At 45.8% G+C, this 27,495-nt stretch overlaps 2 protein-coding genes across 3 annotated transcripts; one reads left to right on the forward strand and one right to left on the reverse strand.

Annotated features, from left to right (window-relative positions):
- Positions 1-276: 276 nt before the first annotated feature.
- Positions 277-26,928, forward strand: LOC113488778 (C->U-editing enzyme APOBEC-1-like). Its single transcript, XM_026864095.1, has 7 exons — positions 277-306; positions 3,085-3,211; positions 4,341-4,368; positions 4,782-5,170; positions 7,053-7,171; positions 9,430-9,889; positions 26,917-26,928. The coding sequence occupies exons 1-6, from the start codon at positions 277-279 to the stop codon at positions 9,454-9,456; spliced, it is 720 nt and encodes a 239-aa protein (XP_026719896.1). The 3' UTR covers positions 9,457-9,889; positions 26,917-26,928.
- On the reverse strand, positions 18,311-24,188 carry AICDA (activation induced cytidine deaminase). Of its 2 annotated transcripts, XM_026867977.1 has the most exons (5): positions 24,045-24,188; positions 20,456-20,603; positions 19,049-19,319; positions 18,732-18,847; positions 18,311-18,426 (listed from the first exon to the last, which is right to left on the reverse strand). In XM_026867977.1, exons 1-5 carry the CDS (start codon positions 24,050-24,052, stop codon positions 18,373-18,375), a joined length of 597 nt encoding a protein of 198 aa, XP_026723778.1. In that variant the 5' UTR covers positions 24,053-24,188; the 3' UTR covers positions 18,311-18,372. The 2 variants fall into 2 exon arrangements, with proteins under 2 accessions (XP_026723778.1, XP_026723777.1); XM_026867976.1 differs by lacking the exons at positions 18,311-18,426; positions 24,045-24,188 and having other exon boundaries at positions 18,576-18,847; positions 20,456-20,596.
- Positions 26,929-27,495: the final 567 nt, after the last annotated feature.

Here is a 27,495-nt window from a genome sequence, read left to right on the forward strand (position 1 = left end):
TGGGGAGCGGCTGAGGGAACTGGGGGGGTTTAGTCTGGAGAAGAGGAGGCTGAGGGGAGACCTCATCGCCCTCTACAGCTCCCTGACAGGAGGGTGCAGAGAGCTGGTAATAAGCGATAGAACAAGAGGGAATGGCCTCAAGTTGCCCCAGGGAAGGTTTAGACTAGGTATTAGGAAGCATTTCTTTCCAGAAGGGGTTGTTAGGAGTTGGGATGGTTTGCTCAGGTAGGTGGTGGAGTCCTCATCCCTGGAGGTGTTTAAGAGTCAGGTCGAGGGATGCTCGATGGTCGATCGCTGAGGGATCTGGTATAGTTGGGAACTGTCAGTGCCAGGTTAACGGTTGGACTGGATAATTTTCAAGGTCCTTTCCAACCTAGATGATTCTGTGAGTCCCTCTGCAAAGTGTTCTGAAGAAACTGAAGTTTCTACATGATTACCAGTGAATCTGGTCATATGTATACAAGCATGGCTCCACTACGACCAAAGGGAATATTTTTGTGAAGGACTAAGGAACCTGATGGCTAAAGGAGTCATGAGTGAGTGTATGTCTACCATTCTGTGTGCCCTTTGCTGTGTATGTTCCTCCAAAATGCGTTTATGTTCAGGAGGTGTGTGTATAGGGGTGGTGCTTGTTTTTAAAAAAATCCATTTGCTGGAGTGGGTGAGATATATTCAGATGTTACTGATAGCTCAGCATTACAAACCACCTTCATATTTATCTCTAACACTATCTTAAGCAGCTTCTATAAAGGGAGATAACTGACAGCATGAGGAATAGAAAAAAAAAAAAATCTGGTCGCAGCACAGTACTATGAGGTCCCACCCATATACATGACTCTTGCTACAGACAGGTAGCATCTTAAAAGCTTACTGGATTACTGCTGTTTGCTCATAAAAGCCAAGAAAGAGTTTTTCCACCTGGATATATGACCCTTCCGGAGGTCATCACCATACTCTGAAGCACTGAAGTTTGGTCCCTGTAGACAGAATGTGCAAGTTCTAGAAGCATGAAAATTCACTTGTGTGGTGACCTTGTCTTTCTGATTTTGTTAGGGTTAAACCAACTGCCAGATTTGGAAGGGATTCTTCTCCTCACATTGAGCTGACAGGAACAACAGACTAACATTTCCTTTCTTCTTCTTTTTTTTTTTTTTTTTTTTTTTGGTTTTCCATCATCTCATAGAGCACATTCAGCTTGTTGGACACACCTGGAAATGTTGCATTGCAAACTCCCTGCTTCTGCTTGGACTCATTCTGTCTTCTCTGCTGGCGGCACACCAGTTGGTTTTATACCAGGAACTACTGTTACTGAGCACTGCTGCTAATCAAGCCATTTCTTGCAGACCGGACTAAGCATCTCAAAGCCTAGTTTACAACTGCATATTTGTAAATATCTACTGCAGAGAGAAGTGAAGAGAATACTGTAGTATTGATGCACTTCTGGCCTTACTGACTATCATGTCCATCATGTCCATGAACTCAAAACCACATTAGTCAAACACTTTTCTGCTTGCTTCAAGAAGTCTCTGAGTGTCTGAGCTGATCCCATTCATGCTTCCGAAGATATGAGCTAATGCAGCCACTGTGGAACAATTCTGTGCTGTGGAGTGGTGGCCTTGCGGCAGCAAAGGCCCTGATGCAAAGCGAAGGCAGATGCTGTGTCGTCACTCTGCTGCCCGATAACCTGCCATGACCAGCCTTCTCCTTCACCAAGGGCCTTGCCACTGCCTGAATCCCTCCTCCCTCTGTACTCCACCATTCATGTTTACTTCTGTTTGTTCTGCCCCTGCAGGAAACTGAGTATTTTTTTGACAATAGAATATTGAAGGCTGGCCTTGGAGAATACAAATAAATTACTCCCCAAGCTTTACAATCCCAAATCAGACTTGGCATTGAGGAAGGAATGGCTTTGTCCTCAGGGAGTAATGCGTATCCATTTCTGCGGCCACGAAATAACAGTATAACAAAACCAGAGGAAAATGTAGATCATAGAGACTGACTCAGCACAGTCATCTCTAGCTAGGCCATATGAAGAATTCTTTTGTAATGCCTTTGCTCTGCAAGCCTGTTTTGGGTGTGTCAGCCAGAGGAAAGCTTCTCACTAGCAACTAGCATTGTTTCACTCATTTTTTCAGATTAATTGGGAAATATTTTTTTGCTGCATCTTGTGTGAGTTACAGAACAGATCACAGAAAGGTGATGCCCAGTTCATAATGTTGAGCAGATTTCTCAGAGCACTGGAAAAAAATCTATTCTTTTTTACATCAGGGAACTGATCTGTCATGACCAATAGCTTCTGCAGATGCTCACCAGCTGGCCTAGGTCTTGCTCTCAGGGTGCCCACGTGAGCACAGAGCTCTTCTCAGCCGTAAAGTTTCAGAAATATCTGGGTGTTCCCCCACAACAAACTGTTCATTGCCATAGTTCTTCTGGATGCTGGGCAGCTTGCTTAGAGTTTGCCTGAGAGCGTCTGCCCGGTCGCTGACCACAGCTAAAGATGTGTCCTCGCACACATTGAGGGTGTTCCTTGCTTATGTGAGGACCCAGGTTCAAGGGTGTGTGAGTGGTCCTTGGAACTCCACAGAATGGTCCCATGAAGGAAAATGGCAGTAGCCATTACCACCTGTTGGAGATCCATAAAATCACAAGCTTTTGCAAATGACATCTGTTTTCCTCTCTCCACTCAGTTCTGCTCAATTTTCTGATGATATCTGGGTGCCAGAAAATTTACCTGTCATGCCACAGCTATGACTTCATGCCATTTGTGCAGATGCTCTTTCTCTCTTGGTGCGTTGGGGTGACAAGAGAAGAGTTGCTTTTCTATTCTGGGACTTGTGGTAATAAAGAAATATAATTTCTATTTTGCACTGCAAAAAAATGGCTTATCTGTTAATTCCAGCTTCCGGCAGGCAACCTTGTCTACACCCCTAGATCCACTTATACATGGGACTGACCCTCTTTTGAGGTCTTTTGCTGCCAGGAATTTGCTTTCAATTTCACCCAGTGAGGTAGATTATTTGCAGAAAAGCAAGTCACCATGAAGAAATATTCAGCTGGGTAATATTACTAACGTCTAAATTGCAGTCTTCAGGAATCGAAACTGAAACAAATGTAAGACTAATAAAGGAACATCCATCAGTAAAGGGACACCTATCACCCAAGAGGAGACGGACAAACCCAGAAATATCCATGGCTGCTGTCACTGGTAGAGGTAAGTACACGTATGTGAAAAGTAGGTCTATTTCTTCAGATTCAGTGTAGATGTTTACTGTGGTTGTATCTAAGGAACTGGTGAGTACAGACAAATGTGTGTGCTGGTATGTGAAGATACACAGGAGACACTTGTGGATTTGTGTGTGTCATCTCTTTGAATGCATTACTGTACCTTGAGGATTAGGTCCAGCTTCAAAACATTAATATAGTTTTCTTAACCCTGATGCGGCATTAGGCAGGAAGAATTCTAATTCCGAAAGACCTCTCAATGTAGAAAGAGATCTCAAATAATTCTTCATCTTAAAGAGCTAAGAGATATGGAAAATTGTGCCTTTAGAATCTTAATTCTAAGTAAATTAATTATTTTCTTCAATAAAATGAGGGCTCTTAAATCCTTAAGTTTGTTATGGATGGACTTTTACAAAAGAAATAACTAGCCTTGTTCACCTGCAATTGTTTTCATCCAGACTGTCAGCTAGAAAGGGATCAATGGATAATAGGGTCAAACTTCTTTGCTACCATGAGAGACAAAAATCAGGCAGGTCTGTGGTGCCACCCCATAGGTATGTGTTAGTCAGAAATTATCCTTCTTTCTGCACTGATATTTTTTCCTTGGTGCTTACATTTTTTCAGCTTTTGAAATGGTTTCATACTAAGAAAAGAAAGAACCACTGGGTGTGAAAATGTTTTTATCTAGACTGACATTATGAGTACCAACAGGAAAACAGCTCAAGTTTTGCCTAGTAGAAGTGGTTTAGAAAATACAAAGGGAGAAGAGATTTGATTCTGCTCTTGAATTGCTCAGGGAAAAGCAGGTGCAGTACTGCTGAAATCAGTGAAGTTAAACTTGAGCGAGATCACAGCCAACCCTAATGTGTTAAAGTGAGCAAGGGTTCATGTACAGCATAGTTTAAACAACCATCAAGTTTAGCTCCTGGGTAGAAATCCATGAGTTCGGCATCCCAGAGTGGCTATCCTGCTGTGCTCGGACTACTTATTAAGCCCTTCTAGGTAAAAGAGATTTGGCAGGGATTGTATAGTCTGAAAGGAGCCAGGACAGTAGGTGTAGAGGAAATTTTGTTTTCTGATCTCCTATCTCCAATGACTCACAAATCCTTTTTATATAGGTTCTGCACCCAGACCGAGCAACCAAAGGTAAGAGTTCTATCACTGTGTGCTACCTGGGGCCCATGGCAATTTCCAGAGATGAGCAAAGTTAAGAAGCTTTGTGCCTTGTTTTCTTACCATCCCTTTCCCCTATTTTCCTTTCCAGCTCTCTTGCTGCTTTGACCCTGCTGATCTCAGAGTGGCGATGCTGTTGCCTACCCTCCCAGCACCTCTCAAGGAGGTGCTTTCTGTGCTTCACCAGGGCCACTCTAGGGGAATTCTGGAGCCTAAGCAAATTCCCGGTTTAGATCATTAGATTGCAAATTCCTTCAAGCTGCTCATTTGTGATGTGAAAGGCTGAGAGTGGGAGGCTTGGCTGATGTTGAGAGCAGGCAATGCACAATGGGACCAAACGTCATTGAAATGTTGGGATCATAGTACTGCTGGTACTTTTGTCGCAGGTGGAAGATACAGCCAAATGAATTCAAAAGAAATTATTTGCCTGACAAACATCCAAAGGTGGTGTACCTGCTGTATGAAATCAGGTGGCGCAAAGGTACCACCTGGAGGAACTGGTGCTCAAACAATTCTACCCAACATGCTGAAGTCAACTTCTTGGAAAACTGTTTCAAGGCCATGCCATCAGCTTCTTGCTCCATCACCTGGGTCCTATCTACTACACCCTGTGGGAAATGCTCCAGAAGAATTCTGGAGTTCCTGAGGGTACATCCCAATGTGACCTTGGAAATATACGCAGCCAAGCTGTTCAGGCACTTGGATATCCGTAACCTGCAAGGTCTCAGGAGCCTGTCAACAAATGGAGTCATTATACGTATCATGAATCTTTCAGGTAACCCAACAACTCTTTGGTCTGTCTAGGTGTGAATGGAAAGGTCTGGGGTTATGTGCACTCTCAGCAGTTGTGCTTTGTAATAGCGGTGATGACTGGCATTGGGGAGGACTAGTGAGTGCAAAAATGCCACTCTTCTGCCTTAGTTCTTCCCTAATCCCACCCAGCAGCAGGACCGGCATGGTCATTTCCTCTTGATAAATCTAAACAGGGAGAGTTAGGTCTTTCTGTAACCATCCACACCTCCTTTATATACAGTGAAAAATCCTGAGCATAAGATAGAATCTGTCCCTCCAAGTATATGTATGCAGATCAGCTTGCCAGCTGCGGCAAGTAATTGGTTCTCTTGATAGCTGGGGAAGAGAAGGAGACATATCTAAAGGAGACTTTCAGATGATGCATCACAGAGAACATTTCTTGCATGTCTGTCTTTATGCATGTATATCTTGCTTGCTTGATGACGTTTGGCTGTAAAAATCATAGAATCACAGAATGGTTTGGGTTGGAAGGGACCTGAAAGACCATCTAGTCCAACCCCCTGCCATGGGCAGGGACACCTTCCACTAGCCCAGGTTGCCCAAAGCCCCGTCCAACCTGGCCTTGAACTCTGCCAGGGAGGGGGCAGCCACAGCTGCTCTGGGCAACCTGTGCCAGGGCCTCACCACCCTCACAGTAAAGAATTTCTTCCTTATATCCTTATATCTAATCTAAATCTACCCTCTTTCAGTTTTTTTCATTACCCCTCATCCTATCCCTACACTCCCTGATAAAGAGCCCCTCCCCAGCTTTTCCTGTAGCCCCCTTTAAGTACTGGGAGGCTGCTGTAAGTTCTCCCTGGAGCCTTCCAGGCTGAACAACCCCAACTCTCAGCCTGTCCTCACCGAGGATGTTCTCCAGCCCCTGATCATCTGTTGCCTCGGCTGGACCCGCTCAGACATGTCCATGTGCTTCTTATGTTGGAGGCCCCAGAGCTGGACACAGCACTGCAAGGGGAGTTCATTAGAGTGGAGCAGAGGGGGAGAATCCCTGCCCTTGGACTGCTGGCCACACTGCTCTTGATGCAGCTCAGGATACAGTTGGCTTTCTGGGCTGGAAACACACACTGCTGGCTCATATTCATTGTTGGCTCAAAATAGACAAGCAGTTCAAAGAAAGGAATCTACATTTGAAAATATGAATCTCACATACCTGTCTGGATACTTACTACTGGAGTGTGCAGCTACAAAACTTACCAGGTCAAATGTGAACTTGGCGGACATTATTTATGTTGGGAAATCTGTCTCTGGGATCACACCACCAGAGAGCATTGACAAAAGCTCTGGCCATCCTATTGACACTAAGATCAATGCAAGACTGCTAAATGTTAGGGTGTTCAGGTTTTCTCTGACCATCAAGATAAGTCAGATTCATGATTGAAGCAACAAGTTTATTGTCTTAGCCAAAGCTGCTGAGATCAAGCACAAGGCTCCCAGAAAGTATGCCTGAACAGCCCTGATTGCATGTGCCACTCCCCTTTTCAGTCTCCCCCAAAGAAGCAGCTGCCACTCATTGATTCCTTCTCCCTTGGCCAACGTGCTCTGGCTTTATGCCCTGATGTGCTACCAGTGGTAGGGGTTACCCAAGCCACTGTAGTGATCTCTGTCTCTGGCAATTCCTCTTTTTAGACATGTTGCTATTTGAGGAGTTTTGGTTCCCCTTTCCACTAACTTATTTGTGTAGATGCAAGTCATTGTTGGTTCCCTGCATGAATACACTCAGATGAATATCTTTCTCCTGCTTTTTACCATTGTCTTAGTGAGAAATAAGTGACTCACTGACATAATAATGCAGAAAGAACTGGGCATGCCTTTCATCAAGAGTGATTGGATATCTCTCTTCTCAGATTACAGTTACTGCTGGAAAAGATTTGTTGCATATCAACATGGAGAAGATGATTATTGGCCCTGGAGCTTCTCTTCATACATCTTTCTGAATTGTATGGAGCTCTTTCATATCCTTTCGGTTAGTAAGCATTTAAAGAAAACACTGAGAGTGAAAAGTAATGCAAAAGCCTAGGAAAAGGAGGTTTGGAGGATCCTGGGAACAGTGTTAGCAGAAATGATATTAGGAAAAATAAGCATGGGCTTGATGCTGCATGAACAGAGGGCCAAGCGGGCAAGAAATTGCCAGGGACTATGCTGCTACATTGTGCCTTTGTGGCCAGGAGTAGAGAAGAGAATTAACAATACTCAGGTTTTTTTACTAAGGAAAGGGTAAATCATTTCAACCCTTTACAAGGATCAGCTACAAGTTCATTAGCTTGCAGCTTACTGGAGCTGTTTGGTCCCAAAAGCTCCTTCAGCTGTGTAAACATGCTTCAAGTACACTCTTTCTGCCTCTCAGGACAGGGCCACTGGTTTTAGTTAAGTTCAAAAGCCCAGATGGGTGGATTCACTATCAGGGTCAGAGCTTACACATAAGAGTATCATATGACTGAGACCTGCACTCCCTGTTTCTTGCAATCCATACAACTGCAGAAGTTATTTCTACAGCCTGATATCCTACTATATGAGAAAGAGAAGGTGGTCTACTGAACAGGAGAGAAGACCAGGAGTGGAGTTCACTTCCTGGCTCAGCCACTCTTTGTGGGGCAGGCCGGTTCTTGCTTGAACTGGTCCCCATATGTAGAATGGGGGCTAGCAGAATGGACGGCAGGAGATAGAGGAAGGGATGCACAGACCTACATAATACAGACAGTCTAGAAGGAGAAAAATTAACCTGTTTGTAGGATGCTATAAATGCTTAGTTTTATTTCTGACTGAGGAAAAGTTAGAATTAGATTTCATTTCACCCCAAACTTCACATAGGTCTTTTAATACCTCTGGACCTGACCTAAGATGTTCAGGTGACAGGATACACAGTCAGTGGCGTTATCCAGTCAGTCAGCTGATCTAACCGAGTAGTTAATGCAATGTAACTGTTGAGGAGATATTTCTCCCTTGGCTTTCAGCCTTCCCGAGTCTCCTAATGTCTGAGATGATGATTAAATAAGATGGCAGCTTACGCACAATCAAATGCATAGTGCGAGGCTTACCAGGGGGCTGAACAGAGCTGTCTGCTAAATGTCTGTGAGTACTGACAGACTACAGCCAACTCAGCACAGTTCCCTGGGCAGCAGTACAAGGAGAATATGCCCTTTAGGTCTTGGTTTTAAAAAGCCAGCTAACAAAGACCTATTCCTCCCTGTGCCCCTGGCAATCTTGTTGACTACTGCAGAGTCACAGTGGCTAGGAAGCTTGCACTGGGACACTCACGCTGAGTCTTTGCTGTCTCAGCCAAACTCAACCCTCCCCTAAAATGAAGGCGAATAGGATCCATTATCGGTAGATCTGACTAGCCATCAACCCTCCACAGAAGGAAGGGGAAGGCCTGTGTGCTGAGCCCTTATGAACACCCAGCCCCATTGTATCAATTATGCAGAGTTGTAATGAGGAGAGTGAGTTCCAGGCACATGCTCCAGAGAAATACAGACTGTTTGTCAAGTCCTGGCCTGCCTGGCATAAGAAAGACACTGAGGGACTGGAAAGGGTTTGGTGGAGTACCACTGCAATGGTCAGAAGCCTGGAGTACTTGCTCTACAGGGAGATGCTGAGAGAACTGGCTTTGTTAGACCTAAAGAAAAGAAAGCTAAGTGGGGTCTAACTGCAGTTTTCCACTGCATAAAGACAGAGAAGACAGAGCCAGCCTCTTCTCAAAGCCACACAGAGGGAAAATGAGGCAACAGGCATTTGGGAAATCCCAACTGATAGAAGGAAAAAGTCTCCCCGACAGTGGTGCTGTACTGGAACAGGTGCCCAGAGAGGCTGTCAGACCCCGCCAAGAACTTTCCTCTGAGCTGCCAGATCTAGCTTTGGGGTTAGCTGTGCTGCAAACTTGTTGATCTAGAGACCTCTAGAGGGCCTTTCTAACCCCCAAAATTCTGCCTTTCCACAGGATCTAGCTCCACTTCCCCTGGCTTCAGCTATGTAATCTGCCACCTTTTAAAAGCTTCTGTTCCTGAGTGTCTTTCTAGGACGGGTTTGCATGGCACAGTAAATTCCAAGATGCCGCCCTGTTGTCTGGAAAGCTGTGTCCCAGGGGAGATTATCTAGCATGCTGAAGGTGGATCAGAGTGATTTCTTGGTCTAGATGCTATATTTTCAAACTCTGGTCACATTGAAGAGGTAACTTAAGCTTTTGGTATCTATTTTTTAATGTTCATGTTTCTTTCTTCTTGCTAGGGTCTTCCTCCATTGTGGGAGAACTGAATACTAACAGGCATCAGCAGCATGCTTTTAAGCATTTGTGCATCATTATTTACAAGACCTGAAAAGCCAGTCCCTGGCAATCTTTTCTACTGCAACCTTGAACTACGAGCTTCATCCTGCCACCAGAGAAGGCTCTTACTGCTGACTGGGCATTGCTAAGTGTCAGAAGGAGTACATGAGAAACCATCAGGAAGCTTGGATGTGCAGCTGGGCAGCCAAGACACAGTGCTCTGGGTCTTTACAAGACTCTCTTTCCTGAGAGTCCAGTGGGGATGAAGACCATGCCCCAGGATCAGAACTTTCATGTCTGCTGATTCTGCAGTCAGATCCTGTGAGTACCCTCTTGAGAGGCCAGCGTGTAACATCTTTCATGTTCTGATCTGTTCCAAAGAAGTAATAAGAGCAATGCATTCTGTTTGGTTTTGGGTTTTTTGTTTTTGTTTTTGTTTTTGGTTTTTTTTTTTATGAAGATCACTTTTATGGCTATGTATATTTCAGAAAAATACTTCATGCTTTTATAGTTTTTCATGTAATATTATTATTAGATCACTGCTTTTATTACTAAGGATTATATCACTTCATTTTAAGGTTTGATTCTCTCTATTTTTATAACTGTGGAAACAACAGAATAAAACGGAAAATGTCAACTCTGTGGAAACTTTGCTTTTCTTGTTCAGTTCCTGGGCGCTCATCCTTCCGTTGTAATTCTACACTCCGGAGTCCCAGCTGTTCTTTGCTAACTGAGGGCATGCAGTAAAAAGTCTACTTTTCCAGCTGTAAACACTGAGTGGAATGGTATGGTAGGAGATATCTCCACCGGCAGAAGACAGAAAGAAGATACAGGTGTGTTGGGCTTTTCAACAGTTTTCAGTTTGAATAGCAGATAATGCAAAACATCTGAATGAATCGTGTTGGGAACTTCGTGTCTGATGATCCTCAACCCCTCCAAGCAGGAGGCCCGCTGTGTGATCTGACTGGGGAATGTGCTGCTGCTGGGATCCGCAACATGCTGGCACAAATGACTATTTGAAAAATAAGGCAGGGGCTGATGGGAACCATGCCTATCTCTTCTAGTTGATTAAATCTTATAGCATCGTTTGTCCAGGCCAAGTTTCCAGATGTTTAGCAGACAATCAAGACAGCCAGAAAACCTGCAGGCTGAGGAAGCAGGTCCAGCCCCTGCTGTCTGAGAGAGTATCTAAAGATGAGTGCAGCCGGCTGGGGAGTGTCTCCTACATTAACCAAGTAAAACTACTCCAAGCAGTGTATAGCATGGTTAAACCTTCTGTCCCCCTGTCCAGGACCTCAGGATGGATGTCACATGCCTTCCTTCTGGACATGCTAGTGTTAACTCTTTGCTTCCTTAAGGAGAGATCTAATCACTTCATCAACATGCAGTTGAATACACCAGGACCCATAACCATTCAGCAACACAACTTGTAAGTTACTGGTCTGCTGTGGAATGTGGCAACGTGATTTGAGCCTAATCAACATATATCTTCAAACACCGTCATTTCTGGCTTGATTTGAAACTTTATTATGCTACAGAAGTTAGCTGAGTACCATCTGAGAGTCTAGAAAGTATAACAGCACAAGCTACACAACAATATGTAGTGTCCATGGGCAGAACAAAATGGAAACCCTAAGATTTAAGAAAACCTATGAGACCTGAAGATCTCTTGACAGAAATACTTAAGCATCATAGAACCTTGCTCACAGCTTAGCATAGCACAGAGAAGGCTTTACCCATAGCAGTGTGGAAATTAGTGACACATTGCTAGTTCACATGAAATAATATAAAAATGCTGTTAGGTGTCACTATGTTTCTGTACCTTAGAATAAATACGCAGTCAAACTTTGACCTTGGAAATGTCAGAGCTCAGTGTAGCTAAAACTCCAAGTCTCTGGAGGAAGATGGACAGTTGGATGGCCCAGATCTTTGGAGTAGGGTAATGTCATTGCCTGGGCATTAAACAAGACATGAACTTGAATTAGGAGGGGAAGGTGGGTTGATAGGTGAGAATTCATTTGAGAAGACCCAAGAAAGAACAAGAGCCTTCTGTAAGTATCACTAGATGAGGGGGATTAGACAGTCCAGAAGTGAGGGATGTGTCAACCATGCGGTTCTACATCAGAAAGGACCAGTAGTCCAGTAAGGAATATACCAGTCCAGAGTTGATTTTAATCAGCAGCATGGTGATCTGCTCCAAATTAATTGCTTTTTCCTGCAGTATCATCTGAAGGTGAGTACAGACCCTGCTGTGAATCCTCCAACTTTGTTCCTGACAGTCCAAGGCTCATCTCAATGAACTACTGCCATCAAATAGTTTTCCTGCAGACAAGGTAGAGGACAGTGCCTTGAGTGCAGGACGGAGGGGTTATTCCTGGCACACCAAGAAGTACCCTATTCTTGCTTTGAACTTCAGCTAATACTCATCTGTTTAGCCCCAGGCCAGAGAGTGGGCTGGTCGCCAAGGGAGAAAAGCAAGGGAGTGTTCCGGATATACAGCAGAACAACAGAGGACAAAATGATCGATGAAGGAGGAGGAAAATGAAATCCCACCAGGCTCCTCAGTTTCATTTAACATGGGTCTCTGCAGCATTATCCAGTGCAGCTTCTCTCAGGTGGTGTGGTAGGTGTGATTCTGTTCAGGTTGTGAGGGATGCCATGTGGATTAGTAACAGTAGGTCAGCACTAGCAAGAATATGAGATGGGTGTGCAACCTGATGAGTTTTGGACACACGTCCTGGAAGCTGTTGGGCCTGCTCCTCTTCCATCGTCCTGTCTCAAAGTAATATTGGCTTGTGTCCCTGTTCTTCAGGAAGCAGTGGGTGCCTGCACAGGGATGTGCTGGTTTATGTCCCTTTTCAGCTCCCTACACTTATAGTATTGACTCTATGACTCTTACTCGCAAAACAAATGTTTTCATTTGTTGTCTCCTGTAATTACCCGGTTTTCTGTCCAACTTCTTGTTTGTTCCTTGTTCTCAGAAGGACTAATCAGTCTTGCTAGAAGTCCCAAAAGAGGAACACAGCAACAGTGTGTTCCTGAAAATGTATTACTAGGAATGTATTTCCCTAGTAAAATACTAGAGAAGAAGAACAAAGTAAGAAGATGTAATACTTCTCGTCTGGCACACTCTTAGGCTCCAGCTCTCTTCAGCTCCTCCTAGGCCAAATGTGGTTTCTGCGTATTCAACAGCCCTTTCTGAAGCATAAGCAGCTACACTGCTGTTCTGGGAGAGGAAATGAAGCAGGATCTTGGAGACAGCTGAAAGCAGAGACAGCATTTTATGGAGGCTGTAACAACTCCAGCTGGAGTGTGATCAGGATCCTGTGGCCCTGCCCCAGCACAAGTGACTCTGGGTCAGAGGGGTGAACCAGTGATGTGCCCATTTGCTTAGCAGAAATCCTAGTCCATTAGGCAAGAAATTTGCAGTGGTGGTGGTCCTGCAATGTGTAGGACTATTTCTAAGGGAGCAAGAAGACACCTCATAAAGCTGAAATAATGGACAAGGCAGCGTGAGAGATGGTGCCATTCTCCCAGTGGAGCCTGGACTCTGAAGTGAACACTGACACAGGCTGGTGCCCCCCCAACCCCCAGTCACATCTGGATGGGTATAGTCTCTTGGTACAGCTGATAACCGAGGCGTAATGAAGGAGAAGTGTCTGGCATCCCCATCCCTGTCATGGGTCACTGCTACTACTGATGTCAGCTCTGGGCATTACGAAGTCATTCAGCTGCTCAGAAGTGCCTGGATTAACTGAAGTGCATGTACCCATTTTTATGAATTAGCCGGCATATATGATTCTTCGGGGAAGGCTCAGTCCTTTCCCATTGAAGGTGGGAGGACAAAATTTTCTGTGGTCCATTTGGAAGCTTGCCAAGTAAGCCCAGTGAAGTTTTTTACACCAGTTTTAGCTGTCAAAGTGAACTTGCAATCTGCTGTGTTCCTACTGGTGTGTAAGGACCTAGATGTAGGTCTACCATACTGCTAGCCTATAGAGGTAACCACAGGAGAGAGATGATCTACTCCCATCTTCTTCTGTCCTTCTGGACCTGTAAAAAACATTGTTCCAGCTTGTGGAGTAGGATAGGTCTTAACTGTGATTTAATAACAAGGTTATAGCACGGAGACATCAACGTCCTCCCTGCCCTGGAACTTGGGTGCACTCGCCCATGTGAGGAGACAGGCCCCTTGCAGGCAGGAAGATTACCTCCCTCAATATCAGCCCCACACCTTCAAAAGTCACATCAGTCCTTCAGTTGGTATGCTTAATAATATTAGTGACAACAGCAGCAACAACAGTGACGTTTTAGCCATATCTGATGTGGGTTTGGAAGCCTGAAGGGAAACCTTCCTATCACAAAAGTGAGAAATTTAAAAGCCAATGGCACCCTTCAAAATACTTGCCACAATTTGGCGCCTATGCCTCTGCTCTGACCGCTGCTCTTGAAGCAACCCACTTTCTCCTTCCCCTTCAGAGGCGCTGCTTATCACTGCTGGTGTTGTCAGCACAAATCATCTCTTCTGTGCCAAACTGCTCCACGTTTCTTCTGCGAATCAAATCTGATTCCCATCGCCTCCAATATTTAATACCTATGTGATTAAATAATGAAATTTTTGCTCATAGAAACACCAAAGGGGCAGCACCAGGGGTGGAGAATAAAACTACTTAAGCTAGAGGACAAATACATCTAGGCTAAAAGCCCCTGAAGGGGCAAGTATCAGGGGTCTGGACTCCATGACCCTGAAGTCCCTTTCTGTTCTGGTTTCCAAGTACCAGCATGTGGGAAAGGGAGAGAGAGCAAGAGGGGAGGGGGGAGGCATGCTTTGAAAATCCCCCTTGTATTTGCAAGGGCCTGGAGCGTGTCTTTGCATTGTTTAATGGTAATCTGTTTCTTATTAGTGCAGTGTGATGTCCAAGGACTCTGTGTACTGACCTGGAGTAATGCTGTGTGCAGCTGTGGGAATGATGTCAGTGTCCTGCTCTTCAGTGGGCATGTTCTGGGGGTTGTCGAGAGCTGGATTCTGAGAGCCGTTTGCAGTGAGGAACAACATCCCTCCAGCCAACACCCCTGCAAAGGGTGCCAGACCCCGCCGTGCACCAGGAGATGGCACCCATGTCTGGTTTTCCACACTGTACCAATAACCATCCCATCCCCTGTTTATCCGGTTTCCTCCATCATCAAAGACCGATCCTGTACCTCGCCCTGACGCAGAGTTGGAGCTTTCACCGAGCAGGTGGTCTCCGTATCTCATCCCCTGGGGTGATAAAGCACCGGATGCATCCCGAGGGTCTGATCGATTGCCAAAAGGTCACGCAGGTGGCCGCATGCAGAGACACGCAGGATGAGGTTCAGTGAGGATGAAGGAGCTGCCTCCAGCCTGTGGGCAGGATGGTTTTTCATCAGCCCCCTGAGCCTTGTGAAGATGTGCTTACAGTAACACAGCTTGGGCATGCAAAAAGCACCCAAAACATTCCACACCCTGTCATGGGGGCAGGCCTGGCTAAAGCTCATGTTTGTGACAGCTCTGCTGGGAAATCTTTTGTATCCTGTCACTAATGGTGGCTGTAGTCTTTAGGGTGTGAGAAACAAGAGAACGGGGAGGAGGGCAGGCTCATGGAAAGCAAGAATTGGGGCAGCAGCTATTCAGATGTGCTTGTGCCTTGTTCAGTACCGCAAACTGTGGGATGTTGGATCAACTGAGACGGGGGGTTTTTCACTTAGTGCCATAGGCCCCTGCTCTGGCTGTTCCCCCCAGTCTCGTGAGGAATTCCCAGGAATCCCAGGCCCCCATTTCCCACAGCTCAGGCAATGGGGCCTGAGGTATATTCACCACAGTTCCCTTGAGGAGTTGCTCTTTTCCCAGGTGCATACAAAGGAAGGAGACACCTGGAGTAGCACAGACACTATCTCTGTAAGGGATAGGCTGTAAATGTAAGTGGTACTCTAGAGTACACAAGCAGTAGTGAAATGCTCCCTATATACACAGTCTACAAAGCAAGTAAAAAATATCTTAGGTTGAAAAAGTAATGTTACTACATTACAGTCATCCTCCAGGGAGTTATTCTTGGCAGAGACATCTAATGCATTTGAGGTTGAATTAATTAATAGTGCCAGTTCAAAAAACACCTTGTAACAAATAATATGAATTGGTATTTGAGAACAGAAAAAATGCAGTTAAAAAGAATCTCTGCAACAGAAGAGCTAAACCCCTGTAGCTAAATCACATAGACTAGCTAAACAGTCCACTCTGAATTTAATCTGTTTTAAATTCAGAAGAAGCAATTTAGGAAGTATTCTGAATGCAGTGTATGCTTCTTTGCATTTACTCATTGCATTTATTCTCCCATTGTATAACGTCACCAGTTGTCATGTTTCAATAAGTATCTTCAACTCAGTGTTTGTCAGCATTTAAGCAAAATCCAGTATCTCAACTGCTTTTTTAGAAAATGTTAATTTTTCTAGTAGCTCTCCAACAATTTCACTGAGAAGGACAACAGTGTTGTACAGGTCAGTACCAAAAAATTGGAAGACAGGCATCCTTTTTCTGCCTCTGCTTCTCTTCGTGTTTTGTGAAATACGTTGACCCAGCACTTCTGTGTCCACTTTGGTTAGTTATGGGTCATGGATGGGGACAATAGGCTTGCAATCAATGAAGGAAGCATCTTGAACAACTTCAGCATTTACATCACAGATTTTTGGTAGTATCTCCAAAGTATCTACTGCCTGAATAATTTATTTGCCTTGATCTGCTGGGTGGCACTGTCAGCAATTTCAAAGTTATAAAAAGGATAAAGACAGTTTAATAGGCTAGTGCCAGGTCGTCTCTCCAGAAATCAGAAAGGAGAGATGGCACGTCAGACCTCTGTGTCAACTTCTACTTCCCTCACCCACATGGTACCAAAACAGTGGCAAAACCAGATGCTCATTTGTAAGACCTTTATTTATATAAATAATATCCACCATATCAAACAAATATACAACACCACGCTTGCAAATTAATGCTTTGCAAAGAACTCTCATTGCTATTCCTAGAATTCTTCAAACTGAGAGTGTCTCAGGAGCCTGAAGTTGTAGGAAGCTTTAGATGCACCCAGTTGTGACCTCTCCTAGCAGGAGGCGTCACTGTGGGAGCAGGGCTCTCTCCTGTCCTCCTGTGATGGTCTATCACCAGGGGAGGTCTTTTGAGGAGCAACACAGGAGCCTCCAGCCTTAGTCATAAAGAGGAACAGGATGGAGCAGAGAACTCACAACCATCATGAAGGAAATGACAGAGCACCCCTAAAACACGGGACAGATTTAGCCTTGGCAAAGAAAGCCTCAAGAGGTTAAAATGAAGAGGAGAATCTATCTGTAATTTGGGTAGTGGGAAGGTGGTGGTGAGTAGGCATGCACTATGAACCCATGTCTTCAGCTTGGTAAAGACTATGTCCACAAGGTCAGGTACTAATGGAGTCCCCCAGTGGAAACACAGTGACTGCCAGGCAGGAGGATGCTTTGATTTTGCTCCCAGATATCTTCTGTAAAGATATCTATCTACAGGCTGCACAGCTTTGCTCATGCCTGGTGTTTTTTCTGGTCAGCTGTCAGTCCAGTCACCAACTAGCCGTATCTGGCCATACTATGGGCAGTAAAAGGCTTGAAAAAACAGAAGACTGTGGAACTGTTAAGGTACCTCCAACAGAGACATTTGGCTAGGGAGGGAGCATACTGCAGGTCTGATCTAGGAGGAAATGCTCATTGGATGAAAAGTACTCCAGTAGTGAGTGCTGTGGTGCTGCTCCCTCAGGTATATGAAGAAACAGATGGTGACTGATGTAGATGCCAAAGCACTATCTAAAATGACACAGCCTTAACCTACGTGAATGAGAAACTAAGTCATAGGGACAATGTGGAAATGAAGTGTGTTTTCCAGTAGATGTATGCTGGAGAAACATTGCAGAGGTGAAGTGCCTTGGTGGCTCTTTCCCTGGCTGGATGGGAGGTCCACATGCCAATCAGTACTGACCCTGAGCTGCCACAGCTCTCAGCATAGTTAATAAGAGTTGAGCGATCTATTTCTTCACGGGAAATGTTTTGTTGGACACCTAGAATTGCAGCTCACACTTGAAAATGTTGGCCAGCAAGTCTTCTGCTTACATTTTAGGCTTTTCTTGTCTAGTTCCAATGTGTCCTAGGGCACAAAACCTGGACCCACAGCTACTGAAGCTCCCTCATTTCTGGGCAGGAGGCACTTAAAAGACCTGCTGGCTTTAAGTGAGGTTTCCGAGCTAAGCTAGCTGGGCTGTCCAAGACTCACTTCAATACTCTCAGTCAAGCTTTCAAATAACTGGCCAATTTTGCTGTTAGAAAATAGGCCATACTACCTAAATGGTGATGATTTTCAACTGCCTACCCACATCCAGAAGGACAAATAAACCGTTTCATAGGGGAGGACACAGAGCAGCTCAGTGTAGTGCAGCTCTAAGAGCCGGGAGACATGTTCCCCAAAGCCCTCATGAAATGTGCAGGTCCGTGCGGTGCCAGTGAGAACACCATTGCAAAAACTTTGCAGGTTGTCTGCTCCCACCTGGGAAAGGCTAAACCCAGAACTCCATTTAGTGGACCACCTGAATTAGGTCCACAGGGACTGAGGGAAGACAAAATTCTCTCTGGCAACATCAGTGCAGTCCTGGCTGTTACCAGCTAGCAATGGATGAGGTGTGAGTCTGGGGAATGTGTCTTCAGAAGATCAGCTTAATTCTCCTTGGAAATGAAAAAAATAAGGATAGTCTTATCTCTAGACACAGGGCTGTAAGGAGGAGAGATGTAGAGAGGGAAGAAGAGAAAGATCTGTTGTAAGGAAGAGAGTTGGAAATCAAAGAACATCTGTTTGTGAGGTCTTCTGATTGCTGATGACTTTCACATCAAAGTCCCAGAGTTTTAAAGGCATCTCGTAAATCATCTACTTCATACAATGGCTGCAGGACAAAATGGAAATGGTGGGTTAGTTGTCAAGTGAGCAGGCACTTATGAAGATGGGGAAGGAGGAAGGAATGGCAGGGGATGGAATGAGAGGTGGAAGAAGGGGAAGAAAATGAGGAGATATGAAGGAAGCTGGAGGAGAGAGTCATGAGAGATGTGAAAGGTGAAGACACAGGAATGAATGAAATGGCAGATGACCATTTGTGATTGGGCAGAAAGAGCAGAGAGGAGCTGTAACGAGGAATAGAGGAAGAAGCTGAGGGGAAGAGACACTGGAGGGAGAAGAAGAACTGGCTCTCACCAGGAGTATCCGTCGAAGTTTCCTGGACAGATGGACAGAGTTTTCATGCAGCCCTTCCCAGGCTTCGAATGTCTTTTCCCTGTTCTCCACAAATGTGTTCCAGCAGTAGAAATAATCTGTGCAAGGCACAGGGGAGTTACAGAGTGATCAAGACTGCCCCAGAGAGGACACTGACCTTCCCTATGATCACTAAATCAATCATCACATCCTGCCATCATCTTCTCTGGCTCCTTGTTCTAGCTTCTCCCATCCTCCTGGGTCACCCTAACCTCCCTCCCATAACTTTCTGTCATTCCTTTCTTGCCTGCATATCTCACCTTTGAAGGTCATGATGGCAATTTGAGCCCCCGCCTTGTGCAGGCGCCTCAGCCCCTCAGGCTCTGCCTTTCGGTCCTCGCAGAAGTAGAGGCGTGCGGTGAAGATGCGGAGGGTGAGGTTGGGGTAGGCGCGCAGGAAGTCGGCAACGTGCCGGGCACAGTCGTAACAGGGGCTCCAGGAGGTGAACCAGGTGATACGGTAGCAGCGGCCCGGGTCCAGGTCCCAGGCTGAGATGTAGCGCAGAAAGAGCACCTCCACGTGACAGCCCATCTTTGTGAAAGAGGGAGAGGGGCAAGGTTGAGATGGGGAGGAGGGAGCAAGGTGTAAGAGGGGTGAGGAGGGAGGCGTGAGCTGGGTGGGGTGTGAAGGGAGGAGAAACAAGGTGGGGGGTAGGTCCTAGTGTAGTCTGTACAAATGTTTCTCACTGAACACAAGGACGCATAGGACATATTATTGTCCCTACACGTTTCTTATCAAATACAAGGACAGATAGGATACATCAGTTTAGGTCAGTTTGTTCTTTAAATTGTCCACAGTGATTAGTAAGGAATTTCTAGTCAGGAGCTACTGTCCTTGAAGAAGAGAAACATCCTGGAACTCGGAGGCTTGTTAAAAATGGTTTACTATAAATCAGTTTAATTAGAGATTAGAGTGTCCTTTGGAAAACCATCCTCATAATAGTAAAAATCAAGCCTGCTGCTTCAGAGACCTCTGCCTGAATAAAGACCCTCACCCTTTGAGTGTGTGCAGGAAAATTAAAACCCACTGTAACTTTAAATCGAGACGAAGCATGCTGCTAACCAATGAGAGATAGAAGTGATAAGTAACTAACCACCAATTGTCATTATAGCAAATACCTAATTATGCAGTCTGAAGTTACAAATATCTTGAAGTTCTTTTGTGTGGTGTGCTAGCTTCGTGAAATTACCACCTAGCACCCACCTTTGTGCAACTATGGAATAAACTGGTATCTTGTCTCTGTGTAAGACTGGCTTTTGCACACCAGGTCATGAACTCTGTTTGAGGGATGACACTAGGGTCAGTGTACAGAAGGTGAAGGCCCAGTGGTACGTAAGTGGAAGACTGGGTAGAAAAGCGCAGGAGCGCACTGATGTGTAGGGATGCATAAGAGGAATGGGTCTGAGCTAAGCAGACAAGTAGGCAGACTGGTAAAGCGACATGGATGTCTTGCTGGTAACACACTTGGAAGTAGCATAAAGTACAGGTTTACCTGCAGGCTGCATCCCCCAAATAGTATGTACCAGTGTAGTCTCCATGCTCATGGAAACATGTGCCAGTGCCTGTGTTGCTGTCCCAGCCCTCCTTTCCCTGCTGTCCCAGGTGAACTGGAGCTGCATGTACCTCAGCATGGATATAAGAGCAGGATGCCAAGGTATTCCCCGTACCTTATTGCGCAGGTATCCGAAGTCGAGGGAGCATGACGTGGCACTGTCGCGGCGCTTTACAACATAGCAGAGGTAGGTTTCACGCCGGCCCTTGGCCCAACGCAGGTTCTTGAAGTTGTAGAGGAAGAGTTTCCTCTTCATCAGGAGGCTGCAGGAGAAGACAAAAGAGAATTTGCCTTAGCCCCACCCTAGAGTCAGCAGTTGACCATGTCTTTGTTAAAGGACTCAGCACCAAAAACATGGCCTCATGTCCAGGCCTCTCAGTACGAGAAGAGCATCGCTAATTTGCATTCAACGTGTTAGGAAAAGGGTGCAGACTTGACTGTGGGGATGAAGCAGGTGACCTTGTGAGTGGAAATAGTAAGTGAATTAGTAGTGATTAGTCAAACAGCAACTATGGTTGGGTAGAGTGTGAAATATCCAAAAGATGGACACCAATGAGGGAGAAGTCTGAAGGCATCTGAGAGGACCTGGGGAGATGAGAGGGTCTGGAGTTCAGTCATCAAGAAATACTATTTTTGCTGTATGAAACCCTGAAAAGCCACTGGGGCAAGGGATGGATCAAATTAGAGCCTCTTTAGAGAAGACTGGACAGAGTTTCTTCCCAGAATTGTCCAAAAGAAGAGCGTGGTTGAAAGCGTGCAGGTCTAGGGGCTCGCGTAAGGTGCCCCACACTAGCTAACAGAACACCTAGTGGGGTAGGCATGCTGGTACCTCTCCGTGCCCACATTGTACCACTTCCACGTTGTACAGACGTTGGGATTGGCACGGGCCTGCTCCCATGCCCAGGGATCCTGCTGGGGAGGGGCAGCAGGAGCACGGGGAGGGTAAGGAAGTCATGGGCCACATCTAACAGCCTTACTGCCAAGTGGAGGTGCACAGGCAGCTGAGACCAGCTGTGTTCATTGAGGTGAGGTACTCACCTCCCCCACAGCAGTGCAAAACAGAAGAGAATGGGTTAAAAATAATCATGTCCTTTGTCATCTTTTCCCTCTGGTAGGCTGATGTTCAGCAGGGAGAGGGGGGTCAGTTTAAAAGATATAGAGCTGGGCTTTCCTGAGGGGGGTCTCCAATGAGGTTTAGGATAGGGGAATTTGGCTTTGTTAGGATTTTAAACCTGATTTAAATCTGAGACTCTAAGCAAGGAGAAGTTTCTTATACAAACACCCCTCGTCTGTTTGCCAATGTCACCATAAAGCCTGAGCACTGCAGAGCAGTTAATCTCCAGCTAACAGTGGCATCCTCCCTGCTCCTCCAGGAGCTTCTGTCCCTGGTGCACCCTCGCACACGGCCACTGCACCACAGGTGCTCAGTCACGGGGTGATGCACATCCTCTTGCATTTTGTTACCTAGTGCACATGCTTCACCCTCCTGCCGCACTCCCTGTTGCACCTCACACCGCATGGCCAGAGAGAAACATCCTTCCCTCAAAGCACCTTTGCCACCCTGATTGTCCCACAGATAGGTAAGCCACCTGCACACATCCTCTTTCCTGCCATGTCACTCTCAGCCTGCGGTGCAAAAATACCCGTCCTGCTCACAGAGAGAGAGCAAGCACACACATACAGTTATGCCACTCTCCTAGAGCATATCACGTGAGAATTGTGACATGTGTCCTTCTAGGAGAAAGTCTGTAGGGAAGACAAGTCCTGCACACACTCAGAGGGCAAAACATCCCTACTAAGCATTTGATTCAGCCCAGGAACAGCCTCAGGCAGTTCTTGGAAGTCTGTTCTGTAAGTGCTGCCACAGTCCTGCTCTGCTGGGCTTGCAGGTTGTGTCAGGAGTAGAGCACAAGTTGATCCCACTGCATTTCACCACCCCTTTCTCTGGAAGTTTATGTTGGGTGAGTGTTTCCCATACCTACTCTATGTTCTTCATCATCAGTTTTGATTTTTTTTCTCACACTTAGAGTCACCCCACTTCCCACCATCTTACATTTACTCTAATTCCCTGCCTTCATACAAACACTTATGAACATGGGTGTATATTCCCTAACGCACGCGCGCGCACACACACACACACACACACACACACACACACACGTTGGTCCCCTCACAGAACTGTCAATTCAGGCTTCTCCCTCTTAGATGTGTGTTATTGCAGGGATGTGGGAAAGACTCTCCCCCATAACAGAGGTGCTAGAGGGGAGACACCCCTTCTATGTGTGACAGACCCTTGGGTTGTCCAGAGAGGATAGCCCAGGCAATCGCACGGGAAATGAGCAGGTATGACAGGGCAGGGGCTTGCAAAGCTCTTACCTGGGGTGTGCCACAATAGCAGAAAACAGAGCAGAAGAATTGTGAAAAATGCAATTGCTTGTTAAAGAACCATACAATTCAGGTGAAAAACAATGACAGTTGTGTTCATGTTTCATCAAAGCTCACATAGAAAAATGCTTTTCAACACATCAAAAACTTTAGGGAAAACAGGTTTTCCCTTCTCTCTCTTCTTTCTTTTTTTTTTTTTTTTTTTTTTTTTTTTTTTGTGAAGTTTTGGGCAAAAACATTTGCTTTCAAAATGTTTCTGACTCTTCTTCTAACTGTCCCTTTCTCACTTCTTCCCATTTTTCTCTATTCAGTGTTTTTTTCCCCTGTGGAACAGCATGCAGATGCAAATAAGGGTGAAGACCGTGACCCCAAAGCCCAGAAAAATAAGATGATGATCGCTTAGATTATTTTTGGTGTCAGAACAAAGTGAAGACAATTCTGAATCACAGAAGCCATTTGTTCAACTAGAAATGTTCATCAACATCAGTTCCTTCCTGTTTTCCCTTCTCTGTTCACTGTCCCGGGGGTTTTTGTTAGGGAGGATTTCAGAACGTGGCCGGTACGGGAAGAATAATGAATGAACAGATGTTGCAGGGAGCAACTGAGCAGATGTGCAGTCAGGTACAAACTGCTGGATACCTGTGAAACTCCAATAGCTACAGCATAGCTCCAGGGAAAGCAGCAAGGGCACAAGAGCTGCGGTTATACCTGGGCACTGAAGAAGTAGACTGAACAGAGACCTTCCCAAATAAAGATTCATGAAGCCAATCCTCAAATCAGAGTGAAGGCCCCCCAAGTGTGTGAATGATATGCAGTTGAGGAGAGTGATTAGTGACAATTAGCTCACAGAGTAACTGCCGTGCAAGTAGAGGAATCCAGTGCTGGAACAGTCTTTGCGTATGAGCACAAGGGTGTGAGCAGCAGAAGCACAGTAAGACAAAAATTTGGTGCAAGAGAAAGAATAGGTGGATAAGGAGAGAAGAGTGGGCAGGGATTGAGATGCTTAAGCGGCAGATAACATCTGAATGTTCATCTTCCTGGGTTTTTTTTTGTTTGTTTCTAGAAAAGAAAAAGCATGAAAAGGAACAGAGAATAGTCATGAGAAAGAGAAATGACAGAAAGGGAAAAGAGTACAGGGTGGTAGATAGTCAAAGAGAAAGAATGACACAGAGATGCAAGGTGCAAGAGCAGACTGGGTCAGGGAGTTAGATCACGGGGAGAGGGAAAGGGATGGTGAGCACCAAATGGGGAGCAGGTTAATTCTAAGAGAAGGACCCTCATTTTTTATATGAACAAGAAACTGGAGGCACTCATTTTACCTGTCCATGACTGCCAGGGTCTCTTTCAGGTGATGGGGTTGCAGGGAGGTTGTCTTGCAGGCTCTGTCTGTGCAGACTTGATGTACAGAAATGTGGACTGCCCCGTGTGCCCCTCCCCATTCACCCCTATCTATCCCCTGCTGGGTTTCATCAGGGTGGGGTTGAGGGAGGAGTTAGAAAGGTCTCTGGAGCTGCTGGAGGTGAAGAGCAAAGGGTTGAGATGCAAAGGGACATCAGTTCTGAAAGATGCTCAGCACCCATTGGTCGCCTCCCCTTACTGCACTCCCCATTGGGCCCTCCCCACCTGCAAATTTATTCTGAATTAATAACATAACAAGGCAGGAAGCATTGTCTAGTGGTTAAAGGGGAGCCTGAGAGCTTGTGTACCACTAACGTGAATGTGGGCAAAACCACACTATCCCTCCGGGCCTTGGGTCAAGCAGCTGTGCAGTGAAGGTGGTGACCCTGCCCTGCCCCACCGTGGAGCACAGCCCGGCTGGAAGGAGCTCAGGGAACACCAAATTTTTGTCAGCCTTCCCAGACCTCCTCCGTGTTCCCCCGAAAGGCCAGGTAGCTGCTTGGCAGCATGGAGCAACAGCAAAGCCAAAGAGGAACCCAGCTCCAGAGGGAGCCTCGGGGTGTGATGGGGAGAGCCTGGCACCTGAACATGGCCACGGGCACCCAAGCTGTGTCAACACGTCAGGAGCGGTGGTGAACCTGTCCGCAAAGGGCAGGTGGAGAATGACGCAAGGCCTGATCCTGCTGTTCTGATCTGTAGGTGCCTGCCGGGACCCTCCGTCTGACGGCTGTCGGGCTGTACGCCGTCACACCCGGGCTCACGCTCAGGATGGATGCACAACTCTTCGCCCTGCTAACGCCACGCTCTGCTGCCCCCACTCTGCTCCTCCACGGCCCCCCAGCACCTGCCCAGGCACCCAGACCCTCTGCGGGGCTGAAGGGCAGCTGAGGGATGGGGCAGCAGCTTTGGGCAGGCGGGGTGCTGAGGACACAACACAGCCAGGGGATATTCTACTCCATTTCTTCCTCAAGCAGGGCACGGTCAGTGCTGTGGCTGAGAAACAGGGCTTTTGTTTACCTCACGCTAGGGTAGTTCTTCGTTTTTTCTCTGCTTGATTTACTTTTCTTATTAATTTTACTGACTTTCAGCATGCTATGACTGCATGAAACCAGTATATGCAAAAACACGAAAAGGAGACATGAGTTGCCAGAACAGAGCAGGCAAGTCTCTAGCCCAGCACTTTGAGAGTACTTGTGTCTGAGAGTGGCTGGCATGGAACACTTCAGGGAAAGAAGCAGCACTTTGGAAAGTCTGGGCCTGGACTGTTCTACTCCTTGGGAAACATCTGGGTAGGGCACACACTCAACGAATCCATACTTTGGCAGCTGCACTGGTCTCAAGGGTTGTGGCACTTCTCCTCTTTGAGGATCTGGCTCCTGGTGTTTAACCAAAGCTAGAAGAGCCTGCAGTGCTTGCGAATCCCTGTCCTGCCTACCAAAGAGGACACTCCTAACGAAACAGCTGTCCCCTTTCAGCCTTTGCCCTAGCAGCACCTTGTGGCATATCTCCTAGGTCAGACCAAGATTCGTTTTGTTCCCCTTTCATACTATTTTTTTCTTTTAATTATGCAAGGAGGTTGTTTGTTGCACAGGACATTAAAAAAAAAAGAAAAAGAAAAAGAAAGCAACACATCCTGGGAAATCTGCTTCTTAGACATCACAACTGTTTATCCTTCATCACATAAATTAAGGCAGCTTCAGCTTTATTCTTGTCCTGGCTCCTAATTTCCATAGTCAAAAGCTTGCAGAAAATTTGACATAAAATATTCTGCTCTGAAAAGAGCCAAGAAATATCTTCATGGCCAGCCGGGTCTTCCCCATAAATTAAATCTGTGTGTAATGATTTTCTTAAAGGTTTAACATGACAAGTCTCATGAAACATTTAACTAGATCCTTTCTCCGGTCCTGCCTTTAAGTGGAATTCATTTGTCCGTGTTTTAAACAACAGCTCTTTTCCTTAAATTTTGAGACCCTCTTTGCTCTCCACAGAGATAAAAAAGAAAGAATGAGCAGATGAACTATATTTATGTCACTCTTCAGTAAAGCCCTCGAGTCTAAATACTGATGTAGGCTTTCTCATGCCCTTCACTTACACCCATAACTGCCCTCACGCTGGAGGTGCGAATGTGCACAGTGGCAGCACTTCTCTGCCTCTATCTCTAATCCCTAGGGCAGAAACCTGCTGGTGTGGATGTGGTTTTAGTGTCTCATAGCAAGCCTAGGGCAACATCTCGAGAGGGACTCTCAGCTCCTATGCAGCTCTGCCTAAAGCAGGAGCTGCAGTCTCTTACCAAGCCAAGATCTTGCTCATTAGCAGATGTCACTTCTGCTCTGGTTAAAAAAAAAATAATTTGGAGAACCATTGCTGATGCTGATGCCTGATCTAGCTGCTAGTCCAGCTTCCTCCCTGGCTGTAAATTGCCAGATCTTTAAAATATGGTGGGACCCTTCTGGCTGGGAGCTAATACACGTGAAGAGAGATGCTGAGCACTACAGTTTTCCTTCCTTTCTGCTCAATGCAAACTTATTTGGAGAAGGAACTCGGGGTGTCAGAGTAAAACAATATGACTCCATCTCTGTTTCTGATCAAAGCCCAGGTCAGTTACAGTTAAAGGTTAGTGGGGAAGGCTGTTGTGTTTGGAGTGTTATCTAGCAAGAGAGACTGCTCCAGCTTATCAGGATCACAGAAAGATGTCCTAGCATCCCTTCAGGTTTCTTGTACTCAGGGGTCTATTCCCTGTCTTGGAGCGAGAACAACAAATAACAGCAGGCTGAAGAGCAGTGTAGGGTGTAGATGAATATCACCATTACTGTTGCTAAAGATTCAGAAAGCAAATTGCTAAGAAATCAGAGACCAAAGAATGTGGTGAATAATTAAAAGTAATTACCTAGCCCAAAGCAGAGGAGAGGTTGCTTGTTTAGTCAACAGGAAATCGTGTGTTGGTGTGTACTGATATAAATTCATATTTATTTTTTCCGTTCACCCTTTGCTCAGAAATCACATTTTGAAACAAGCGCCAGTATCACCAGTTGGTTGGTTCTTACGCTGAACACAAGAAACGCAGACACCTGCTTCCCCTTGCCTCAAGTGAAAACCTCAAGCAGAAAAACTTTCTCTGCTCAAGCAAGTGCTGATGCACCATGACGCTGACTTGCACAGGGACCTCGAGACAGGGGACGGTGGAGTTCTTTGCAGTTAGACACAAGCAAATAAAAAAGCTGATGTTCTTGTTTATTATGAGCACATATAATGTATATGTTTATTTAATATAAGCATATATTGAGGTGCCTGTTTATTATACGCACATTACATTATATTCTGTGTTCATTTCACAAAGATTCACCACTCTACTTTGGACAACAGACCCAACAC

Source organism: Athene cunicularia, assembly GCF_003259725.1.
Source record: "Athene cunicularia isolate RWA chromosome 1 unlocalized genomic scaffold, athCun1 chr1_part2, whole genome shotgun sequence".
NCBI lineage: Eukaryota > Metazoa > Chordata > Aves > Strigiformes > Strigidae > Athene > Athene cunicularia.